The sequence below is a fragment of the Serinus canaria genome, chromosome 24 (genome assembly GCF_022539315.1).
Source record: "Serinus canaria isolate serCan28SL12 chromosome 24, serCan2020, whole genome shotgun sequence".
NCBI classification, from domain to species: domain Eukaryota; kingdom Metazoa; phylum Chordata; class Aves; order Passeriformes; family Fringillidae; genus Serinus; species Serinus canaria.
In genome coordinates, this window is record NC_066337.1 from 5,630,670 (window position 1) to 5,652,783 (window position 22,114).

At 43.7% G+C, this 22,114-nt stretch overlaps 1 protein-coding gene and 1 long non-coding RNA gene across 2 annotated transcripts in view; one reads left to right on the top strand and one right to left on the bottom strand.

Annotated features, from left to right (window-relative positions):
- The window catches only part of CBL (Cbl proto-oncogene), a 35,990-nt gene that overhangs the window by 9,927 nt on the left and 3,949 nt on the right, over nucleotides 1–22,114 (bottom strand). The window contains exons 2-11 of the mRNA XM_050983463.1: nucleotides 19,455–19,702; nucleotides 9,054–9,200; nucleotides 7,633–7,789; nucleotides 6,017–6,138; nucleotides 5,429–5,566; nucleotides 4,923–5,010; nucleotides 4,406–4,537; nucleotides 3,786–3,989; nucleotides 1,768–1,899; nucleotides 586–945 (exon numbers count right to left, since the gene is read on the bottom strand). Coding sequence (XP_050839420.1) covers nucleotides 586–945; nucleotides 1,768–1,899; nucleotides 3,786–3,989; nucleotides 4,406–4,537; nucleotides 4,923–5,010; nucleotides 5,429–5,566; nucleotides 6,017–6,138; nucleotides 7,633–7,789; nucleotides 9,054–9,200; nucleotides 19,455–19,702 — 1,728 coding nt within the window. The remainder of the gene's footprint in view (nucleotides 1–585; nucleotides 946–1,767; nucleotides 1,900–3,785; nucleotides 3,990–4,405; nucleotides 4,538–4,922; nucleotides 5,011–5,428; nucleotides 5,567–6,016; nucleotides 6,139–7,632; nucleotides 7,790–9,053; nucleotides 9,201–19,454; nucleotides 19,703–22,114) is intronic.
- On the top strand, nucleotides 2,075–2,933 carry LOC127060416 (uncharacterized). The gene is made up of 3 exons (XR_007779442.1): nucleotides 2,075–2,119; nucleotides 2,351–2,444; nucleotides 2,586–2,933. It is a non-coding gene; the product is annotated as an uncharacterized LOC127060416 (long non-coding RNA).

Genomic DNA, 22,114 nt, shown 5'->3' on the forward strand with positions numbered 1-22,114 from the left:
CCCGACTGGGATCTGACCAGCACAGCAGTCAAAGGCACTCTGGCCACCCCCAAGGCGGGCACATCTTTTATAACAAAAACTACGGATATCAGATTTACTTTTTATCCCCAATACCTATCACTCCCCTCACCGGATACACTCTCCCCCCAGACCAATCCCCAAGTACCAACACCACACTAGAAGATGGACGACAAGGAGAAGAAAGAAGAGTCTTGTGACATGCTTTGTTTCCTCCATCTTGTCTCCATAACCCCCCTGTACAAAAACCCCAAAATCTGTAATTTACCCTATAATTATGTTTTCCCTTCACCATTCACACCTGAGTGATTCCCACAGGTTCCATCTCCTCATACATCGGTGGCACATCCCCAGATGGATCAAAATCCATCCACCAAGTGCTTTTGGCAACATTCCAAGGCCCCTGAGCCCCCCAGGGGTTCTCTCGGTGGCTCTGGACATCAGGAGTGATGTGCTGAGTTCCCACATCTTTCCATCTCTCCCATGACAAAACCCCACTCCTCAGTATGAGAAGAAGGTTCCTTTTCTCCCAGATGACCCCTGCCAGGTTGCCCCAGAGCTACTCACCGCGGGGCTGTCCAGGCTGAGCGTGCTGCCCAGCCGGAGGCTCTCAGCCCGGGCCTCCCCCTGCGAGGGCAGCGAGAAGGGCAGCGAGTGCCGGTTGGACAGCTCCCTGCCAGCCCAGGGCTCCGCCGGCGCCTTGGGCATGGGCCTGCCTGGCCAGGGCTCGCCCTGGCGGTTGGAGGGCAGCGGGGGTGGCTTGTCCCTGCTGGGACAGTCGCCCGGGGTGCAGGGCAGGGGCCGGCGCTGCGGGCGGCTCTCGGGGCCCAGGGCGTGCGGGCGGTCCGGGGGCGGCGGCGGGGGCAGGTCCCGGAGCGTGGGGGGGATCGGCAGAGGTTTGTCCTTGTGCAGAGCACCTGGAGCAGCCTGCGGGGAGGAGGGAGCAAAGCAGTGCTTAGCACAGGCAGCCCAGCCAGAAGAGATAAACGGGAGGGAGAGTTTTGGGGTGGTTTTATCTGTTTTTACAAGGAATTATCTCCGAGAATGTGGAGATATCTCCGCACCTTCTGCACAAGCTTGAGGAGATAACACAGGAACTACGTGCACTTCAGCCAGGCTCTGAACACCCCAGATTCCTCTTCTTGAAAGAAAACATGAGCTTACAGCAGCCTTAGATTGGAATCCAAACAGAGCCTCCCCATTATTTTAAAAAATGATTCTATTGTGGTTTATTTGTACAAGTTAACATTCATCAGTCAGTGATGAGTATCCACAGAAATAGGTATTTTCTTCTGCCTGAACTTTCCTAATTTCATTATTTCATCTGAATCAGATGAAGAACTCCTGCTGCATCTCAAGAACCATTAACTTAATGCCACCAAGATCATCCTCCTGCCTTCTGCTGATCAATCAGAAAGCCAGTTCACTTCTCCCTGTCACACACATGGAATTCCTTCCTTCATTTTCTATATAAAAAATGCTCGATGTAAAAATGAGTGCAGAAAAGTTGGGGGAGAGAAATATGATACCTTCTATATCAGCTAGAGCAAAATATGAGGAAAATCCAAAGGGTGCAGGGAGCAGGGGCTGAGGCTGAAAACAGAGAATGTGACAGCAGTAATAATAATTTGGTAGCTCAGGATGCCAGACAGAAAAAGAAGAAAGTACTTGGGGATGTCAGGGAGAGCATGTTGGGCTCCCCAGATTGTTCAAATCACTCTGAAGGGGAAAGGAAGAGGTGTGTCTGACCTTGGAAGTGGTGCCAGGGCTGGAGGCCCCGGGGGCATTGGCCACTCGCTGCTGCAGCAGGTCCAGGCGGGGTGGCACGGGGGGCAGGGCGGCCTGAGGAGCCACGGAGAAGGGCGAGGGAGGGCGTTCCACCTGGGAGAGGAGAGTGGGACATCAGCACAAGGAATTCCTGTCCTCTGGAGAGCCTCTCCAGCTACAAACTGCTCTGTGAGTAACAACTGTCCTCCAGGAATGGAGGACAGCACTTGGAGCAAGCCAAGCTCAGCAGTGAGACACCACTGAAAGGCACACTTAGAAACACAAAGGTGTCCTGATGGAGTAACAAAAATGCAACTTAGAAACATGAAACAAGGTGTTCTGATGGAGTAACAAAAATGCAACTTAGAAACACAACCCGAGGTGTCCTGATGGAGTAACAAAAATGCAACTTAGTAACATGAAACAAGGTGTTCTGATGGAGTAACAAAAATGCAACTTAGAAACCTGAAACAAGGTGTTCTGATGGAATAACAAAAATGCAACTTAGAAACACAAAGGTGTCCTGATGGAGTAACAAAAATGCAACTTAGTAACATGAAACAAGGTGTTCTGATGGAATAACAAAAATGCAACTTAGAAACCTGAAACAAGGTGTTCTGATGGAGTAACAAAAATGCAACTTAGAAACATGAAACAAGGTGTTCTGATGGAGTAACAAAAATGCAACTTAGAAACCTGAAACAAGGTGTTCTGATGGAGTAACAAAAATGCAACTTAGAAACACAACCCGAGGTGTCCTGATGGAATAACAAAAATGCAACTTAGTAACATGAATCAAGGGGTCCTGACGGAGTAACAAAAATGCAATTTAGACACACAAACCCAGCTGCTCTGACGGAGTAACAAACCTGCCTCAGTGGGCCCTGAGCAGGGACGAGCTGCTTTTCAACACCAGAGGGCACAATCTGCTGCAAAGCCTCCTGTCCCTGTGCAAACTGCTTTCACCACACAGCACTGGTGTGCACCAAACCCTCCATTTTTGTCTCTGGAAAGCTGGTTTTTCACTTAACAGAGCAGCACAGTGCCTGTTATTCTCTTTATTTTCTCTTTTTTTACAATCAAAGTTAGTGCTGTTAAATTTTGAAAAGCTTCACAGATGTTTGAGCTCACTAAAGCCAGCAAATACCAACACTGACAAGATGTCACAGGAAGAAAATTGCTTTGCTTCCCCAAAATATGTAAAAAAAGCCCTCCAGGAACAGTGTTTACTGACTGATTAGTACATTATTTCACCGGATGGAAGGTAAAGGGAAATAAGACTCCAGGTAAACCAGAGGTGAAGATTCTTTCTGACTAGGAAATGCAGCTTATTTTAGTTGATTCAGCTATTACAAATTAGCCAAATTCAAACCCACTTCCCTATGCAGTAAAAAAAAAAAAAAAGCAAGAGCAGCAATCAGATTTTGAAATGAGAAATGGAAATGAAATGAAAAAGACGTGCAGGGATCCACAAAGAATGCCTGTGCACAGCTCCTGGAGGGAAGCAGAGTTATCACACCTTTATTAGACAGATTTATCAGCCACCATATAAAAAGCTGACAGCCAAATTGAGTTCCTCAGCAGAACAGCCTGCCCTCTGGCCTGTTATTTATCAGGACCTTGGGAAGGTTGTCTCCATCAGTGGGGAAAAAGGGATGAATTTCTGCTGATCTGGGTGAATTCTGGCTAGGAAATCAAAATCTAACACACAGAGGAGTGTTCCAAACCCAGACCTTCCATTCCAACAGGTCAGGCCAGCTTTTTCACCCCTCTGGGGATTCCTCCAAGACAACACACAAAAGATCAAAGGCTTCAAAGTGTGATCCCAAACTGGCAGTGTGAAATGAGCTCACAAAACTGGACCCAAACCCCTGCTTTCCACAGGGAGCAGGCTGTTTACTGTTACACAGCCTGACAAACCTCCCAGGCACAAATCACTAAGAGAAAACTGCTGCAGAAAAGGCACTGCCACATTTCTCATTTCTTATTTATGACCTTACTTTGGTACCAGCGAGTTCTTTCATCATGAAGAGGGAATCATCAGCTTTGTCATCATCATCATCATCATAATTGGGAGAGGGGGTTCCTTCTGCCCCTTGCCTGGACAATCCTCCTCCTCCCCTGGGATCAAATGGATCCACCACGATTGGCTCGGTGCCTTTGATCTCACAGCGGCAGAAGGGACAGCCTTGGCCTTCAGATTCCTGCAGGGGACACAAGAGATCTGTCACAGCAGCCCTTGGGGGCACACTTGTCACCTGCTCCACAAACAATCAGCTTTTAACCTGCTTTTTGGCAGGCAGCTTTCAACTGAGAGGAACACAAAGGCAAACTGGGCTAGAAATATGGAATATTCTCTACTTGAAGTAGAAAAACAGCACTTAAGGAAGTATGGACAGTTTGTCTTTATTCTATATTAAGAGATCAGGCATCTAAACAGCTTCTGATGCTGTGACATAATGAGACAATGTTTCTGCTATATTCTCTCCACACCTGAACAGTTCTGAGAAGAGAATATCTGCAAAATACATTCTGTATAAGAGTATCTGTAAAAGAAGAGAATAGCTGTAAAAGACCCAGCAGCTGCCCTCAGAGGGATAAAGAAGAGGCCAAGGCTCACCTGCCAGGCTGTGAGACAGGAGGTGCACATCAGGTGCCCACAAGGTTCAATCTTCACATCCTTGTCGTTCTCAGCACAGATTTTACACAGCTGGAATGTGGAGCCCATCTCACAGTACAGCTCATATTGTTCCTGAGGAAAAGACAGCATAAATCACAGCATAAATGCAAAGATTTCACCACCATTTTACATGCTAGATGCATCTGTCAAGCTCTGGAAAAAGTGGAATTCAAATTATCCACTAATTTTCATTTAAGCATCCCAAGAAAAGCAGGGTTCAAGACATGTTGATGTTGAATGGCAAAAAAAGCATCAATGTTGGCAGAACATTCTAGAAATAAACCCTTAAAATCTGTCATTGCAATCTCACCTGCCCATCCCTATCACACAGATTTCTGAATTCCTGTGGAATACTGCAGCACTAAAAACAAGTGTGACAGAACTGGGTGAATAGCTAAGGAGGGTGGAAATCAGGGAGAAAGGCAGAGAGCTAGATGGAATGGAATATTTTACTCACCTGTGTCACTTTAATGTGGTCCTGAGGTGTGGGCTCACACAAGCCAGTCAAGTCAGGATTCTGATTCCGGCCATCAGGAAATAAATAACTGGAAGAAGTTGGGAGAAAAAATCTCTCTGAATGTGCCTGTACACACATGTGCACACACAGATCTAAGGTTTCTTTTGGAGGTGGGAAGGGAAGAAACAACGAAGGTGAGAAGCAAGGGGTGAGATGTCAAGGTATTCTGAATTCTAAAGTTTTGGAGGAATTTTATGATTGGACCAAAATTGAACAGGTTATTCTTAAAAGTATTGGTTCAAATTAAGGGAGAAAAAAAGGGATTTATGAGAAGGGAAACACTGGTGCACATTCATCATCTGCTCCTACACAGCTCTGCAGGGCAAAGACAGCTGTCAGTAACTCCTGAGTGCCAAAATATTTCAGCAATGACTTATTCCACCGACAGCAATGGGGCATTCAAATCTTCACTGCTTTGTTGTCCTAATTTTTATAAAGTTACTTACAAGCCTTCCCTGAAGCCATCAATCAGTGCTTGGAAAAGAGGTTTGTTGTGGGGGATTGTCTGGAGAATGTTCCCATCTGCAGTGACGTAGCCAATGGCCCACTGACCCAGGCGGGTACAGCTCAGTCGGAAAATGTAACTAAAAACACACAAAGGAAAAGAAACCTCAGCTTGGAACAGACTGAAAAGATTCAATGACAAGTAGGCAGCCTTTGTCTGGCCATATCAAGACAGTAAATAAAATTAGTAGGAATAACTTGATGATTTGTAGCAGCTTTCCTCAACTGAGGCCCAGGCAGTTCAAAGGGGAACTTTGCAATATGATACAAAATGAGAAAAGAATCCAACTGGCCTCCAGGTGAAATTAAACCCAGAATCCAAAGCAAGAGGAGTTAACATCCTTAAAACCATTTGTTTCAAATCAGCTTTGAAAAAGCCAACAAACAAACAGACTACAGGAGGTTTCCATGTTTCAAAGCAGCCCAGAAGTAACCACACAGGCTGCAGAAAGGAACACAGATAATCTGTCAGCCCTGCTGCAGTCAGTGGTGGCAGCCAGACCCTCCCTGCTGGCTGAGCTCTGTCTCACCTGCCAGGTTTGTGAATGAATTTCTGCAGCCTGGCCTTCACCTCGTCATAGGTGAGGAATGCCATATAGCCAGGGTGAGTCACTGCCAGGCTGTTCCAGTTCCTCAGCAAAGATGACCAGGGCTGGGGAAGCACCAAAGACACAAATTAACCACACGCTCCTAGAAAGGGTTAATACTCCTGAATCAAAGGGTTCTGCAGTTAGAGAAACATGTTTCTGTTCCACCACAAATCCAGCAGAGAAACCAAAATATTCATTCCCATGCAGCACTTGGCAGTTGAGTTTGTTGCTTGTTTGGGATAAAATTATCACCTAAGACAGACCTTAATCAAAACTCCTTTAATAAATACAAAAGGAGAAGTCACTGAGGTCACAGCTTAAGAATAGCCATCAATTGTGCTGCTTCTGCAGAGAGAATGACTCATTCCCCAGACAGGGATAAAGGCAGGAGTTTAATGAGATTATGCAGAGCCCAGGAACCATGACTGCTCTGCTCTCCAACACCGACTTCCTGCATGGCCTGGGGACAGTGACCTCCCCTCTGTGTCTGAGGTCCTGAGGACCTCCCCACTGTCTGTAACTTGTGACTGCTCCTCACCAACCCAACCTCAGTGGGTGTGGCAAGGACTGTGGCTGGTCTCAGATCTGAATGAAGAAAGCAGCACACACTTCTCAAATATTGCTTAAAATGATGCCCCAAAAGTCACAACAACCATTTGAAACCCCTCAGTCCTGAGAAGGGCTTGGGTGTGTAATTCTCACCTGATTTTTCCAAGCTTTTAAACTCATCTACAGGAAGGTACCAGCACTCCCTAAGAACTCTGCAAGTCCTGGAATTTGCAGCAACTCTTGACTTGTTCTTTATGTACAACACTTGGAAAAAAGTGCTGAATGAGATCAGCTACATTGCAACACCAAACATGGGAATTTTTCATCTAGACATATCTTAATTACAACCCACCCCATCACATGGGAAAAGGCAAGTCAGAGCCAAAGAAGTAAGTGATTGTTCTTGTAAATACCCAACTGTACAATCAGAAGCTGTGTTTTTGAATTTAGCACTATTAAAGACTGTGGGGAAGAATTTTACCTATTGTTAATATCCCTTCAGTGATACAGAGATTTCTCACACACACAGACATGATCACAACATCCTGGCTGGGGCAGTTCAAAAGATAGGAAGCCCAAATTTCCATGCTTGAACTCCATCCTGAACAACCCCCCTCCATGGAAAATAAATCTGACAATAAAGAAAGGGATGAGGGAAGACAGAGTGATGAACTAAGCTTCACATTTCCTGGCTTGCAGAAGCTGTGTCAGAGCTCCAATCTCAAAGTGACCTTTGAAAGAGAAAACCTGATTCATGGCAGGATGCTGAATGTGCCTGGGAGTTGCAGTGTATATTTAGGGATTTTTTTTTATTCTACAGCCAGAAATATCAAGCACTTTTACTGCAATCTGGGGTCTTAAGTATTACTCTTTAAGGGATGGAGGGCAAGACAAGCAAATCCCATAAAATCCCATACAGCACAAATAATGAGTGTAAAATATTGCCCTGGATAAAGAAGAGTATAACACTGAGACACTTCAAGTGATTCCCATTGCTCAGTTCCCACCTGGAAGAGTCGTGTGAAGATGTCAAACTCAAACACAGAGATGTAGTCATTGCAGGTCAGGTCAATGGTTGACTTGAGGGCCATGGCCTCCAGGCCAGAGCTGATGGGATGCACCTCGTGCAGGGCCTGGCGAAAACTCTTCCAAGGAACAATGGTCCTGGGGAAAGCAGGGAATGGCAAATGTCTGAGCACCACCAGCACCATGCACACAGCCACACCTTCTCTTTGTCAGCATCCATGTTGTGATAACAGACAGAGGAAAATCAAAAACAGCCACACGAGGTTTATTCATGTCACACAAAAAAAAACAGATTTCTTGGTACTGCAGGAAATCAGCAGCTAAATGGAATTATGGCAATTTTCTCTGCACATGCAAAATTTTGGAATTAGAAGCCCCCCTCTGGTTTCTCTTTTTCTTTTCTCTGCAGTCCTACCACAGCATCACTTGATAATAATTTCACAGGGCTGCAGCTGGCAGAGAAGAAGTTAAGTCTAGATGGTTTAAAAAAATCCTGCAACCAACTCTCTAAAGAAGGATTAACTGGAGAAGGAAGATAATCAGAAGCCAAAACACAGGCTCCTGCTTAAAGGAATATTTTCCTTCTTTTAATAAATCAAGTGGCATAGAAACACAGAGAGAAAATGCCTCACTTCAGACAACTGTGCTATTCATGAGTAAATACATTATGGCTTTTTCTTCTGACAGCTACTAATTAAACTCTTTAGGTGAAATACCTCAGCTCCCCCAGTTTGAAAGCAGTACCCAATCCATTAACTTTAATCCCCAAACATTGCTGTGAACACCTCCATGGTTCATTTGGTCAGTGTTTCATTAGATACAGAAATTAAACCTGACATTTCAGCAGTCTGCACACAAAGGCTGCTGCATTTCCCTTTCCCCTTCACTCTTAGAAAAAGCCATTTTGCAAACAGAAATTCAGAGAAGAAGAGAGGTGAGTAAATGATTGGCAAGACTAATTGGAGGGAAGATGAAAAGAATATAATATTATGGCTTAGCTAAAGAACAGCCCATGTTGGGGGCATGGTAACCTTTGGAAGAAGAAAGGATTATTTTGCATAGCTTGTAGAGCTTACTTAAAAGTTAAAGAATTAAATTAAGGAGAGGCAAATTTAAGCTGAAAATCAAGGAAAACACTGTGACCATACAAGAGTCTCCTGGGGAAACTGGGGAAAGATTCATCACTTGACACATTTAAAACCAGACAGGACAAAAACTGGGAAATTTAATGCAGGAATAATTCCTCACCTCAGCCCAGAGATGGACCAAGTGACCAGCAGGTCTCTCCCATCATTTATTTTAACCTGACAAAGCCCTTCTTGAAGGGCCAAACAGAATTCTTCAAAACACTGGGTGCAATTTGCTCCCACACCTCAATTTTTAAGCACAGTTAGAAACTTACTTTTCACCAAAAGCTTTTCTCCAAAATTCTGCAGCATCTGCCTTGGTGATCCGGAACGTGTCCCCCTGGAAGAGGCCACTGGGGAAAATCCCTTTGAGTTCTGCCAGCATGTGGCTGAATATCAGGGACAGTTTGGTCAGGTTCCTCCTGCAAAGGACCACAAAAATTGTTTCTTTTAGATAAAAAAAAAAGAGTTGAGCATTCCAAACAAAGCAGAACCAGCACTTATTGCAAATCAAGAATGACCCCAGCATGCAAACCCCTGATTTGGGGCTCTCTTTCAAGTGTTCCCCCAGCATTTAGAACATCCAAAACATGGGAACTACCAGCAAGGTCTGTGTTTGCCAGGACATAGTTCACAATGACAATATTCCACAATGACAAACTCTGCATCATCTCTTTAAGGGGGGGAGGCAAAAATCCTCCCATGGAAAAACACACTCACAGAAAATGTGCAAAACCAATACTCAGACCTCACCTACTGAGTAGTGAAGACAAAAACTCATCAGGTTTGGGTCTAAAAATTCCTTTTGAGAGCACATAAAACTACTCCTGGCCCAGACAATGGGAGCTGAATGTCTTTGCAGGTCCCCAGAGGCTCCCAACACAAAAGATTTGCTCAGGGAATCTCTAGCTGATCCTAACAGACCCAAGCTCTCAAGCGAATGCAAAAACACCTGCAGGTTTTTCCTAAAATGGTCACAACTTACACACAAAAGCTCCCAAACATTGTGTTTAATTATCCAATTTCAATTACAGCTGGGACCTCAAGTCCCTTCTCTGCCTGGTGCCACTGAGACATCAGGAGTGCTCTGTTCCCTTTTTGAAGCTGGAGAAGAGAATAGATATTTTCTATTATTCTATTCACCAGAGACACCTCTCTCTCACTCCTTTATCCAAAGAAATATTCCAAATATTCTCCTCCACTCCACCGATAGGAAAAGTTCCTGAAAAGAGACAGGGATCTTTCTAGGCCAGAGGGGTTTTTTTCACCCCCACATCATGTGCTTGTAGGTAAAAGAAGGAACTGGCATCATGTGGGGAAGAACAACTTGTGAGCAGTGCCCAACACACCAGAGCTGCTCAGAAACCACCCAGGCATGGCACAGACTCCCTTGTGGCACTGATTATTTAAATGTTGAACCACAGAGGGAGGGAACATCCCTGGCCACATTGGATTTTTTTCTTTTCCCATCTCTCTCCCTGAGTTTGCTGCTGTTACAGAAGACTCTTGTGTCTGGCAGCAAACTCCACTGCCCCAGGCTCCAGCCTTTCACCAGTTCCTGGTGTTCTGGCTGGATTGGTTCCTGTTCACTTGATCTTGGATGTTTTTCACTTGCTCCAAACATGATATTGCCACTGGAAGGACTTATCCCATTCATGGGCCTGATTGCAGGACTGACCTCCAGCCTTCCCCCAAAAATTCCCTGGGCATTTGGGACATTTCCCACATTTTCACAGGGTCTAGACTCAACTGGAAGTGACCATATTGCTTGACATAGATTCTAGTATTTCCTCAGCCCCTCATGAGCCCTTTCTCCACACCCTGACAGTCTGGGTAGATCAGAAGGGCCCAAAACTCTAAATTTTCTCTAACAGCAGTTCTTTCCTCCCCCTTCTTTATTCAGCTACATTTTCATTTGTGTGCAGCAATGAAAGCTGCTCAAAGTGTTTATGGAAAACACCAGCTACACAAAGAACTCTGGTTTTTGTCACTTCATACGTGTCCAACAACAGCAGGTGCTTGGGATTAACAGAAGGAAAAGCCCCCAGCTGCTGCTCCCCGAGCTGTCCCATTCCCCAGCTGTCTCTGGATGTGTCACACACTCAAACTGGGTATTTTGAAGCAGTTCCACAGTCTGGGTTTGGCATGTTAAGTAATCCAAAGCTGTTCATTTCTCTTTGCATTTCCGAGGGGAAGGCTCAGATTCTGAGCTGGTGGTACAGGGAAAATAATTTGACTGTAAATTCCCACAGCAGATCCCTCCCATGGAGATTCCCACCATGTCCCTGCAATGCCTTTTTCTGACAAACATTAGAAAAATTGCAAATCAGAGGTGTGGAATTCTGAAAGCACTCACTCTCATAAAAAGGCAAAAAAATTAAGAGGACAGTTTGTATTAGTGCAAGAAAAAAAAGCCAACACCAGGCTGTTATCAATCATTTAATCTACAACCCAAGCAAAAAATTATGGGCTTTTTATAACTGAGTTTATAAAAATAAAGGCTTTAACAAACCTGCTAATGATTTTGTACTCTCCTATTGCTGCCCAGCACAATGTGGGGAAATCTGTGTATGACAGAAAAGCACTTTGATGGGTTTCTGACCCTGAACAAGTGCATGCTTCAAACAAAACACTGCAAGAAGCCAGGGAATATTCCTGGGCCCAGTTGTTTATCTCCTGCCTCAGCTGAGCTCCAGGAAGTGCTTGCACTCAGCTGAGCACATCAGTTAGTGAGAGAAATAAGAACTTCCTCAGGCTTAAGGATGGATAAACAAATGATTTTACAGACACACGTTGAAGGACTTGGTTTCCAAAACCAGCTGAACATTTTAAATTCTCAAGGTTATCATATTTTCTTTACAAATATCCAGCCATATTGTAAGTAAATAACAGCAAAACCCACAGGAAGTGAACATAAAGAGCAGCAAATTGCAAAATAGTTTGTGTTACTGGCTTTTACATACAGCAAATAGTTACCAATCCTATGCTAAAAGGACAAATATTTTCTTTACTTTAACAATTTACATATTTGTAAATTTACACAGACCAAATAAACACTTGCAATTCTAAAGAATATTTTTATTGCCATGTCAAAGCTTGCTGATGATTCTGTTTTATTTTTAGTAACATCAGAACTGTCCTTATTGCTATTGCTTCAACTAAGCAGATGTGAATGTACTCTCAGAAAAAGGGGCACACATTCAAAAAACATTTATGGCTCTTAGACTGAAGATGCCCAAACAGTTTTGACCACAAACCTCCAGCAATGTTCCATTTTTTTAAATTTTACCTAAACACAGTAATGCACACAAATCTGTCACCGAGGGCTCCACCAGAGACAAGTTAAAGAACTGAATCTTACAAGTTAAAATTAAATATCACAAGAATTAGTTAAAATTATATCTTACAAGTTAAAGACTGAAATTCCAAGCCCAGTTTGGGAAGAGCTGAGTGCAGCACCTAAATCCTGCTGCTGGGGAATTTAAACACCTGCCAGCCAAGCAGAGCTGAAAACGTTACCCAGGGAGCTCAGGCCAGCTCAGAGCTGTCCCCAGAGTGTGCAGGCAGCTGCAGGAACACCTGGGCCAGCTTCAAAGAGCCACAGCCTGGTTCTGTTCTGTGCTCACAGCCCCAGCCGAGGTGGGATTTCACAGCCCCCAGTGCTTTCACACATACGTGCAAAGCCTTCGGTTTGTTATGGTTGGAAATAACAAACCAACATGTGAAAATGTCAAAAGGTAAATATTCTTTCCACTGTGTGCAGCAGCCAAGTGTTTCACACATGGTGAGGAACACCTGCAGCTGGAGCATGGAGGGATCAGTGCTTGTGCACACACAGGGAGCTGAGAATTGGTTCTGGAAGCATCCAGAGCTCCAGAGCTGCTCAGCTCAGCCCCTCTGCCAACCCCCAGCACCCACCGGGCTCAGACCTTTGGGGAACCAAAACCAGCATGAAGTAAGAGTGATCCTTCAGTCACCCCCTCCTTCCTGCCCTGAGCCCCCTCTGCTGAGGTTCTGCTCTTCCTCCCTGCCCCAGGAGGGGTTTGGGTTTGCTCCACACATTTCTGTGGGGTTCAGGAGCAGAAACTTCCAGGTGCAGCCCCCACTGCCAGCCCCAGCTGGGGGTTCTGGTGGTGTTGTCTCCCTCCCCCAGACCCTCAGCAGATTTTTCTTTCCCAATTTCCTGGACAGAAGTTCTTCCACTGTATGGGCTGCATCTTGGAAAGCCATTAAAGGTTTGGTTTAATCAGGGCTGTGTCTCTCAGCCACGTTGACACAATTAGTTAAATTAATGTGCTTTGTGACTAAATGCCTTTTCCCCTCAAGGCAAAGTTAACGTGGCACAACCATTTCTGCCACTGCCAGCTATGATTTTTTTCATTTTCTTCCAGTATTTCTCACCTCCTTCAGAGCCACCCAGCTGACACAATATAATTTAGTTCCTCACATGTAGCAAGGATCAGTTCCACAGGCTGATTTAGTCACAATATTGTGCTCACATGCCATCATTGACTGTCGTGTCTGTAAAGCTCATTCTGCTGAAGGCATGTTGCAAACACAGAGGAATTATGAGCTGTAGCACAAGAAACCAACCTCAAAATGCTTCACTCCTCTGTAATTACTGTCCTTATTTCTTATTCTGACACTCTTGCCATCAGATTCTGTTTAGGTGGCACAGATAGCATCCACAGGATAAGGTGCAAGCTCCACTACTTATGAAAACATCAACCACAAACCCACAGGTTTTTTCCTATAACTACATCTTACAATTTTATAATTAAAGATCTAAAAAAAAAAAAAATTAAAAAAAAAAAAAAAAAACCCCAAACCCCAAACAGTCTTTTAACGACTCCAACAAGTAAACTGCACCTTTCAGAAACCACAAAGATGTGAGGCTCTCATGTCACAGGGGCTTTCAGATGCACCAGGCATGAGCAGTTTGATTTCAGCAGAGAGTTTGATATGCCTGGCTTCAAAAAGAAGAACAGTCTGATGCTGTTCTCCCACCCCAGCCAGGAGTTTTCTGTGTGCTGGTGATCACAGAAGCAGGGAGTGGAAGTGCTCGAGGTGATCCCAAGCTGTCTTTGTAACCCTGAGGCAGCTCAGGCTCCTCTGATCAGGTTAAAAATAGAAACAGCGGAACTACTTTCAACAAAACTTGCAACACAGGAAGTGAATGAAATTCCACTTAACTATTGCTGGCTCAACAGAAGGCACCTTACACAGCCAGGCTCTGTAACATTCACAGGAATCCCTCAGAGTGACTACAAGAATGGATTCACATTACATTTACTGCTTGGTCTATAGAATTTTTCACCATCAGCTCCTCCTTTTTCAGTGCTTTAGGTATTACAGGACAGTTTCCTTATGCTCTGCTGGACCCTGGCACTTTTCAGGTCACATAAATATATTTTAACACCTTGAGTTCTGAGAGCAGAGCCTGCCCATCACTTCAAAGATAACACATAAATCACCCAAAACCATTATATATTTCTATCAGTATGCAAATGGCTGTGGCTGATGGGAAGCAGAGAGGACATCAGGCCACTGTGCTGACCACAAGGACCAAACCAACTGACCTTTAAAGGACCTGGAATTATGATTTTTGGCACAAGTGTTGGTGTTACATTATTTTTTCACCGTTAAGAAGCTAAAAATCCACTTCTAAAATTTAAATTTTAGAGATTATGCTTTAAAGAGAGGAATACATTTGGTATTATTAATGGCCTTTAAAGAGCTCAACACATATTCAGAGGACTGACAAGGTAAAGGATAAAACTCTCACTTAGGTAACAAATTCATTTATTTTACCAGATTCAGGGGATTACACAGCAAACATACTGCTCAGGACACTTCTCATTATGCCTCATTTTGTGCTCTGTGCACTGGAATAAAAATTTGTATTTCAGGAGCTATTTGCAGTAGTTAAAGAGAAAAACAGAGCACAAAAGCCCTGACTCCAAATCAAGGGAGATCCCATATTTCATGATTCATCTTCACCATCTCAAAAGTGGATACCAAGTGGGATTGACAAGGAGCTGGGGTAGACATTAAAAATATCTCTATTCTAAGGAAAAATATTCTTTATTTTAGGGTGGGCAGGCCCTGGCACAGCTGCCATCCCTGGGAGTGCCCAAAGAACAACCTGGGACAGTGGGAGGTGTGACAGGGCATGGGATGGGCTAAAATCCAACCCCAGAAACCCCAAATGTGGCATGCCAGCCCCAAACAGCCCAGCCAAGCACCCAAGAGACAGGCACAGTTGCCAAGTAGCAGCAGCAGATTTTTGCCAGCGTGGAGAAATCCATCACATTTCCAAAGATAATTACTACAAATGAACCGACGTGCTTGTAATTCCACCCACAACAGCAAGTCCACAGCCTCCCATAAAACTCTACAGTTTTATAGGCTCTGAGAGGAAAGAAGAATAAAAATCTTCCTTCCTTATTATGCAATCCTCTGAAATCTTGCATTTGTCCACAAATTGATTTTCAAGACGGTGGTCCAATTTTAGACAGAAAGAAAACGATAATGAATGCAAGCTTAAGCCAATTATGCTAAGTGTTACTTAAGTTCCAAAACTATCACCTAAACTGCAATTTAAAACCAAATTAGAAAGAAATAATTCACATTCCTCCCCTCCAACAACATTTACATGATAATGAATTTCTTCTTGGGTAATAAGCAGTTAGTTAGTGTTCATATGCTGGAGCCTGGCAAGGAAACCTTTCTTGTGGGCAGCTTTGGAGCCTGTTCTTTTCTTTAAGATGTTCTAATTTAAATGCAGATGTAGACTTCACACTAGTGGGTTTTGTTTAAAAAAAAAAAAAAAAAAGTGCTGCTGTATTAGAAGGAAGTGACAGAAAGAGGACTCACACACATCATTTGGAGTTCCACATTTTGCACTATCTCCTTTTCCCTGGGCAGGAATGTGTGCAAGAGGGCTCAAAGATGAGATGAGAGCACCAGCCCCCCTCCTCCCAGTGGGTTTTCTGGTTCAGGGTTTAACACAAGTGTTTTCCAACTTTTTCCTCTTTAAATTCCAACCTTTTTTTTCTTTTTTTTTTTTTCCTCCTCCAAGTCATTCTTCATGTACTTCCTTCCCCTTCAGAGATATGCATGGTCATTTCCAGGAGACATTAAACTTTTTCCTGTGTCAATTAGTGAGTCTTAACATTGAGCTGGAGAAGAATATGAAATCCTGCTGAGCCAGCATCCCCATAGCTGTTGTCAGAAGAACAATTAAACATGGACCAGCTTCCCAAAGCTTTTTTTTTCACCTCCATGCTCTATGGAAAAAGTTTCCTTTACTCCCTGCTTAACCCCGTTTTCTCTACAGATATATTTATTTTTTTAACTGGATTTGTTAACAGTTTGTTTCCCACAGCTGAACTAGAAAAATATCTTGTGCCACTCCTTAAACATCCAGTCCACATCCTGAAAAATTATTTCTCCTCGCTCACCCTGCAGCTTCCATAGCTGTGCTCTAATGTGGAAACATTTGCAGGGCTCTGATTTTATTTAGAAAATAACCTCTCTGAATTTTCCCTCCTTATAGACTGGTTTAACACAATTAGTAAATTTGATTCTTTGGTGAAAAATGGACTCTTCAGCCTAATTAATCCTTTCCCAAGGAACAGACAATTCCTCTACCTGTCTCCTGACCAACAAGCTATTTTTCACTTCTGCCATGTCAAGTATAATCTATTTACACAACTGCAAAACCACTGCTGCAAGAAGTAATTTATGTAGTGTGGAAAGCTGACAAATTACAGCTCCTCTGTGCAAGCAAGAGGACTGAGAAGTAAAAGCTTCCTGCAATGGAAACAGGAAAAAAAAAAAATAGTCCAGCAAAACCACCAAGCTTCTAAATGAAACTGAAATTGAGACCTGAGGCAGGTTCAGCCTGCTCAGAGTAAGAATGGCACTGTCAAGCAATGCAACCATCACATTGCAGGGGAAAATAGGTTTATTTCATCTTTTTGTTGATGTTAAAAAGGAAACTCAAGGAGTTCCCAATAGAGAAGTCACATGTTTACCCCTGGATCTATAAAGAAAAGGAAGCAGCACCTCTGGAAATGAGCTCAGCCTCAAGAATTCCTAATTACTGCACACAGCCAACAAATCATTGGATCATTTGCCTTTACCCTGTTACAAGCAGACAACAAAATATCCAAAATTACTAACTAGAAACACTACTTGTTCCCAAGCCTGCAGATGTTACTTTCAGCTATCAAAACTCAGAGGAGCAACACAGTATCTCCAATTAAACCCCCAAGTTACCAAGTTGCATTTGATCTACTCCCTAAAATTCAGTTTTAAACAGTAGCCAGAAGTTACTGCTCCTACCTATCAGTGAGGAAATGCACCCAGAGCTTTAAAAGCACCCTCAGCAGCATGAATTTTTAAACAGACATGGAAGTGAGCTAAAGCAGAATTTAAATAGCATCTTGAAAGCTCTCCTAACAAAACAAGTGAGCTCTCCTCACAAAAATCACAGCGTGAGTTTAAGGCAGGAGAGGTACAACCATGGTTAATTGATATATTTATAGTCTGAAGCACTGCACACCAAAACCACGGAGCCACAGAGACCTCCCAAATGTCTGAGAGGAAATACACAAAGAGGAGGTTGGAAATAACAGGAATGGAAGGGTGGTGCTCGAGTGATCCTACTGCAGTCACTTCTCATGACTGGGCTGGAGGAGCAAACACCTTTCACAGTGCTCATGCAAATGTCACAATTGTGCCTTTTGCTTTACACCAAGAGCCATTTGGGGGAGAAAATAAGGTCATACACAGCAGGCAGCAAAATGAATGCAAAGTCTGGAAGAGAGGAGGAAAAAAGCTTCAAGAACAGCAGAGACAAAAAAGTCAGAAAAGTCAAAACAACACATTTATCAAATTTTAAAGTCCTGCTTTTAAAACACTGCAGACTAATGGGCACAAACCTGCATGAGATCAAGAGCAAACTAGATTATATCTATCTACATATATTTATATTTATATTTACACACACATATACCCACTGCCATGAGTACATTCCCAGTGAATACCAGATTCAGGTTCTGTTTGTTTGCTTTACAGACTGCTGACCACCTTCCAGAAAGCTTCTCCCACACTTGGAGCATTTGAATTTATTAATGTATTCATAAATTATTATTTATTTTGAATTTAGTAATTCTTACTAAAAATATTAGTATTTTTCTTCAGCTCCTAGCAAGGTGAGAAAATGTCAGTTTCTCCACCTTAGATTAGAATACATATTTTATATCTATGGGTGAATTTATAGCAGAAATTAATTTAATTAACAAATAGCACTGAAGTATTGGGTTCCAAGAGCTCCCACAACCATGAAATCTGGCACTGGCAGTGCAGGATTTAAGAGAATCCCCAAATCCAAACCCCTCATTCTTTGTGTAGGTGTCTCTTGAACTGGTACACAAATCACAGGCACTGGCTGCTCTACTCTTGTCCTTTTTTGTGACAAATTAAAGAATTGAGAATGCTCCCAAGCTCAGCACCAGCACCAGGAAAGGCTCTCTGGTGTTACCCCTCTAGGACCAAACAGCCCCTGCTGCTTCCTGGGCTGTGCAGAAGCAGAGGAAGATGCCATCAGTGTGGCCAGGATGTGATGCTGGTTTAATGCCTGTGTTTAACACAAGTCTCCCCACAGTTCCTTCCCTGCTCAAGCTGTTTATTCATAAATGGGACAATTAGCAATTCCCCCAGGATTGCCATGCCTGCTGTGAGAACTGCAGCCTCTGCTGCACTCCTGACATTGCCATCTATCAATCTGGATTTCCCCTGCTCCCTCCAGTCAATTAGCTGGATTACAAACCAACTAGGATGATTAACCCCCTGGAATTACTTCTCTTTGCTCCTCTCTGAAAAACCAAGGCACTGGAGGTGGGATTTTGGATTCATGACTGACACAGCCACCATTTACTCATCAGATGCTCCAGATTTATGACAGATCTCACAACACACACACAGTTAACAGCACTCCAGAAAGAAACTTCCATTTCTTAATCCATTCTTCAACACAGGCAGTAGCAATCCAAGCAGCACCAGCAATGCCTTCTGGAGCCACTGTCACAGCCTTTGGTTGGAGCTCAATATCATGGAATATGCTACACAGAGTTCAATATTAAACCAGAAACATGTGCCAACACTTTTCCCCCTTCCAGTAATTCCAAGCTGTTGCCAGGCTGTTAACCACATTCTCCCCAGGGCAATTATGTTCAGCCACTGGGTGGTTTTCACATTTTTCCACCTTTTTTTTTTTTTTTTTAATTCAACATCTACTCCAAAAACCTGAAATGAGTTTAGTGTTACAAATGTATATCTCTGCCTGTTAGACCTTGCACAAATGTGTAAGATTCATCTTTCCCAGAGCTTCACTCTGCTCTCACCTTGTCTTTCCTTCTCTTCAAGCTGAATGAGGAAACACCTTCTCAGGTACTAAACTCATACTATTTTGCTCGAGAGAGCTTTATATTCAGCAAGTGCAGTTTCTACCTCCACCTACCCCTTTTTGAAGTGCTGTTCACCATGAAGATGCCCCTTGACCTCAGCTATGCCTTTGTACAAAATGAAAGACAGATCTACCTTAAACACAAAGCTTCCAACGCATTCAATTCCTCCAACAAACACCTGAAACCATTTCTCCCCGTTACCTAGGCTGGGAGTTCTCCTCGTACATCCTTTCCTTGCCCTCCTTGAAGAGGCTGATGGTCTGCTTGGTTTTTTTCATCAGGTTCTCCATGAAGACCCTGAAATACTCGTTCTCACCCAGGGTCTCCATCTTGCCCTCGTAGCGGGACAGGATGGTGCGCAGGTGCTGGTAGGTGTCAGGCAGCAGGTCCAGGATGTAGGGAGGGCTGTTCTTCAGGGCCAGCTTGGGGTTTTGGCACAGACGTACCACCTGTGGGAATGGAGAAAGCAGCTCTGTGAAAACTCCAGGAGAGGAGCACGACCAGGGGTTAAACGCAGCTCGCTGTCGCAAACACATTTGCTGCAACAAATCCCATTTGTGGGGCAAGTCCAGATGGAATCACAGAATCCCAGAATCACTGAGGCTGGAAAAGACCTCTGAGATCGAGTCCAACCTGGTCCCCACCTCACAGATCGACCTCTGAGATCGAGTCCAACCTGGTCCCCACCTCACCAATCCAACCAGAGCACCCATATCCAGGCATTCCTTGGATACCAACTCCTTGGGCAGTCCCTTCCAAAGCCTGACCTTCCTTTCCATGGAAAAATTCCTCCTGATGCCCCACCTGAACCTTCCCTGGTGCAGCTTGAGGTCCTTTCCTCTTGTCCTGTCCCTGCTTGCCTGGGAGCAGAGCCCATCCCCGGCTCACTAAAAACTTCCAGGGAGTTTTAGAGTGGTCAGGTCTCCCCTGAGCCTCCTTTTCTCCAGATGCTGAGCCCAGCCACCATAAAAGAATGCAATTTCTGGGCTGAAGTGCATGCGGACTGATGAAACTCATGATAATAAATTTATGTGACAGGGGAGGGGAAAGGAAGCCACTTCACCATCCGCCATGGCCAAATGTTTCCATTATCTAAACTCAGAGAATTAAAGGGAGAGTTGATGGCAAAGCAGCCATTGAAAAAATTTAGTAGTGAGCTTCCAGTTCTAGAAAGAGCTGGAATTAAAGTTGTGAGGTCAATTTTGTATCAAGTTTACAAGGTAAGAAGCAGCAGTCTAACACTTCTATATTCTGTGATTTCCAGCAAACCTGAGCACAAAAAGCAGAGACACTTTCCTAAAGTTCTCCCCTATAATGAATATTATCTGGCTGCTTAACACCCAGCATATAAATGAGGTCTAAACTCATGACACTGAGGGAATTACAGATATCAAACAGTGCCGAATGCAAAACTTGAGTAAAGTGGATAAGAAAAAGCAAAAAGAACAGTTTAACAGCCTTTTGCAGCACTTCATTTCCACAAAACCTTGTGAAACCTTCAAGAGGAATTGAGCAGTTCCCTACAGTGCAGGCTGAAATACCTACTTCCTTTAAATATAGATGGTAAACAGAGTCATTCCTTCTGAAACACTGCTTCAGCACTTCACTTTGCCATTTAGGGTATGTGCAAAAAGCAACCTTGTGAAGTGACACCTCCAATTTTATCTGACTTACAGCAGTGCCTGTACCAAGAGCTGACCTGAGAAAAGTTCAATTTCAGCCAAGAAAAAGGCACACAGTGTATCAAAACTCCAACCAGAAAAATCAGACTGCTGGTAAAAAAAACAAACACCTAAAAAAGCCTCTGCAAGAATACATGGGAAAAACAAACTACCAAAACTTTCCCTCCATTTTGAGGAGGCTGCCAAGGCCTTAAGATAAAGAGATGGATGGCCAGACAGCTGATTTAGTCAATTGATGCTGATGCCTCAACTGCTGCTTCCTTGGAGCCTGTGAACATTGTACACTGAACCATATCAACAAATTGAGTCAACACATTTGTCCCCTGAAAAAAATTAGTTTCACTTTGAGCATGAATAGTTTCTAAATATGCTCCTCAGACCCAGCTGAGCTGTGCTCTGGGCAGCAAAACCTTTTCAGCAGAAATTGTTTATTATACAGTGGGTTGAAAACCCTAACAAACACGGTCAGCTCTGAGGAGGAAGCCACATGAAGAAAGCAGAGCCTGCACTTCCCTCAGCCTGCTGGAAATAGAGAACAATTTGGCTGTTACACTTTGAAAATACCCAGCTATGGGAGCAGCAGACCTGCTGCATTTCAGACTTTGATATCAATTAAAACAATTCCCCCACAGCAGCAGAGAATTCTGCAAACTGCTCACTCCCAGAGCTCCTGCAAAATGCTTCCCAAGAAGTAGATACCTCAGTTAACAGAAAGGTCAGAACTGCTGGTATTTTATTATCAAATCAGCTTCTTTATTTAACAAGCAGACCAAAATTAGCTAAGATGAGCAGTTAAACAAAAGTGCATAACTAAGAACTGCTGCCTCCTCCCAAGAGCAAACTTGGGGCTTTTATAACACAGCAGCAACAAAAGTGGTGGCATTTTCCTTGTTTCTCTACGTGTGCACTTGCAGCATCATGACAACATCCAAAGGAATGTTCCCAGCCCTGGGAACAGCTGCCCCTCAGCAGCCTTCCACAGGGACCAGCAACGTGGAAGGAAATTGAGCAAAAAGCAGAAAAATATTTTTTTGTTTAGGTGTGATGGCAACGAACAGAAGAAATCCACGGTTTTAAATTATCATCCAAAGTTTGCCTGGCTGATGTTGTGTTCTCTGAGGAACAAACCATTTAGGGAGATATTTTTGGGTTTTCAGACACACCAGTAAAGCTCAGCAT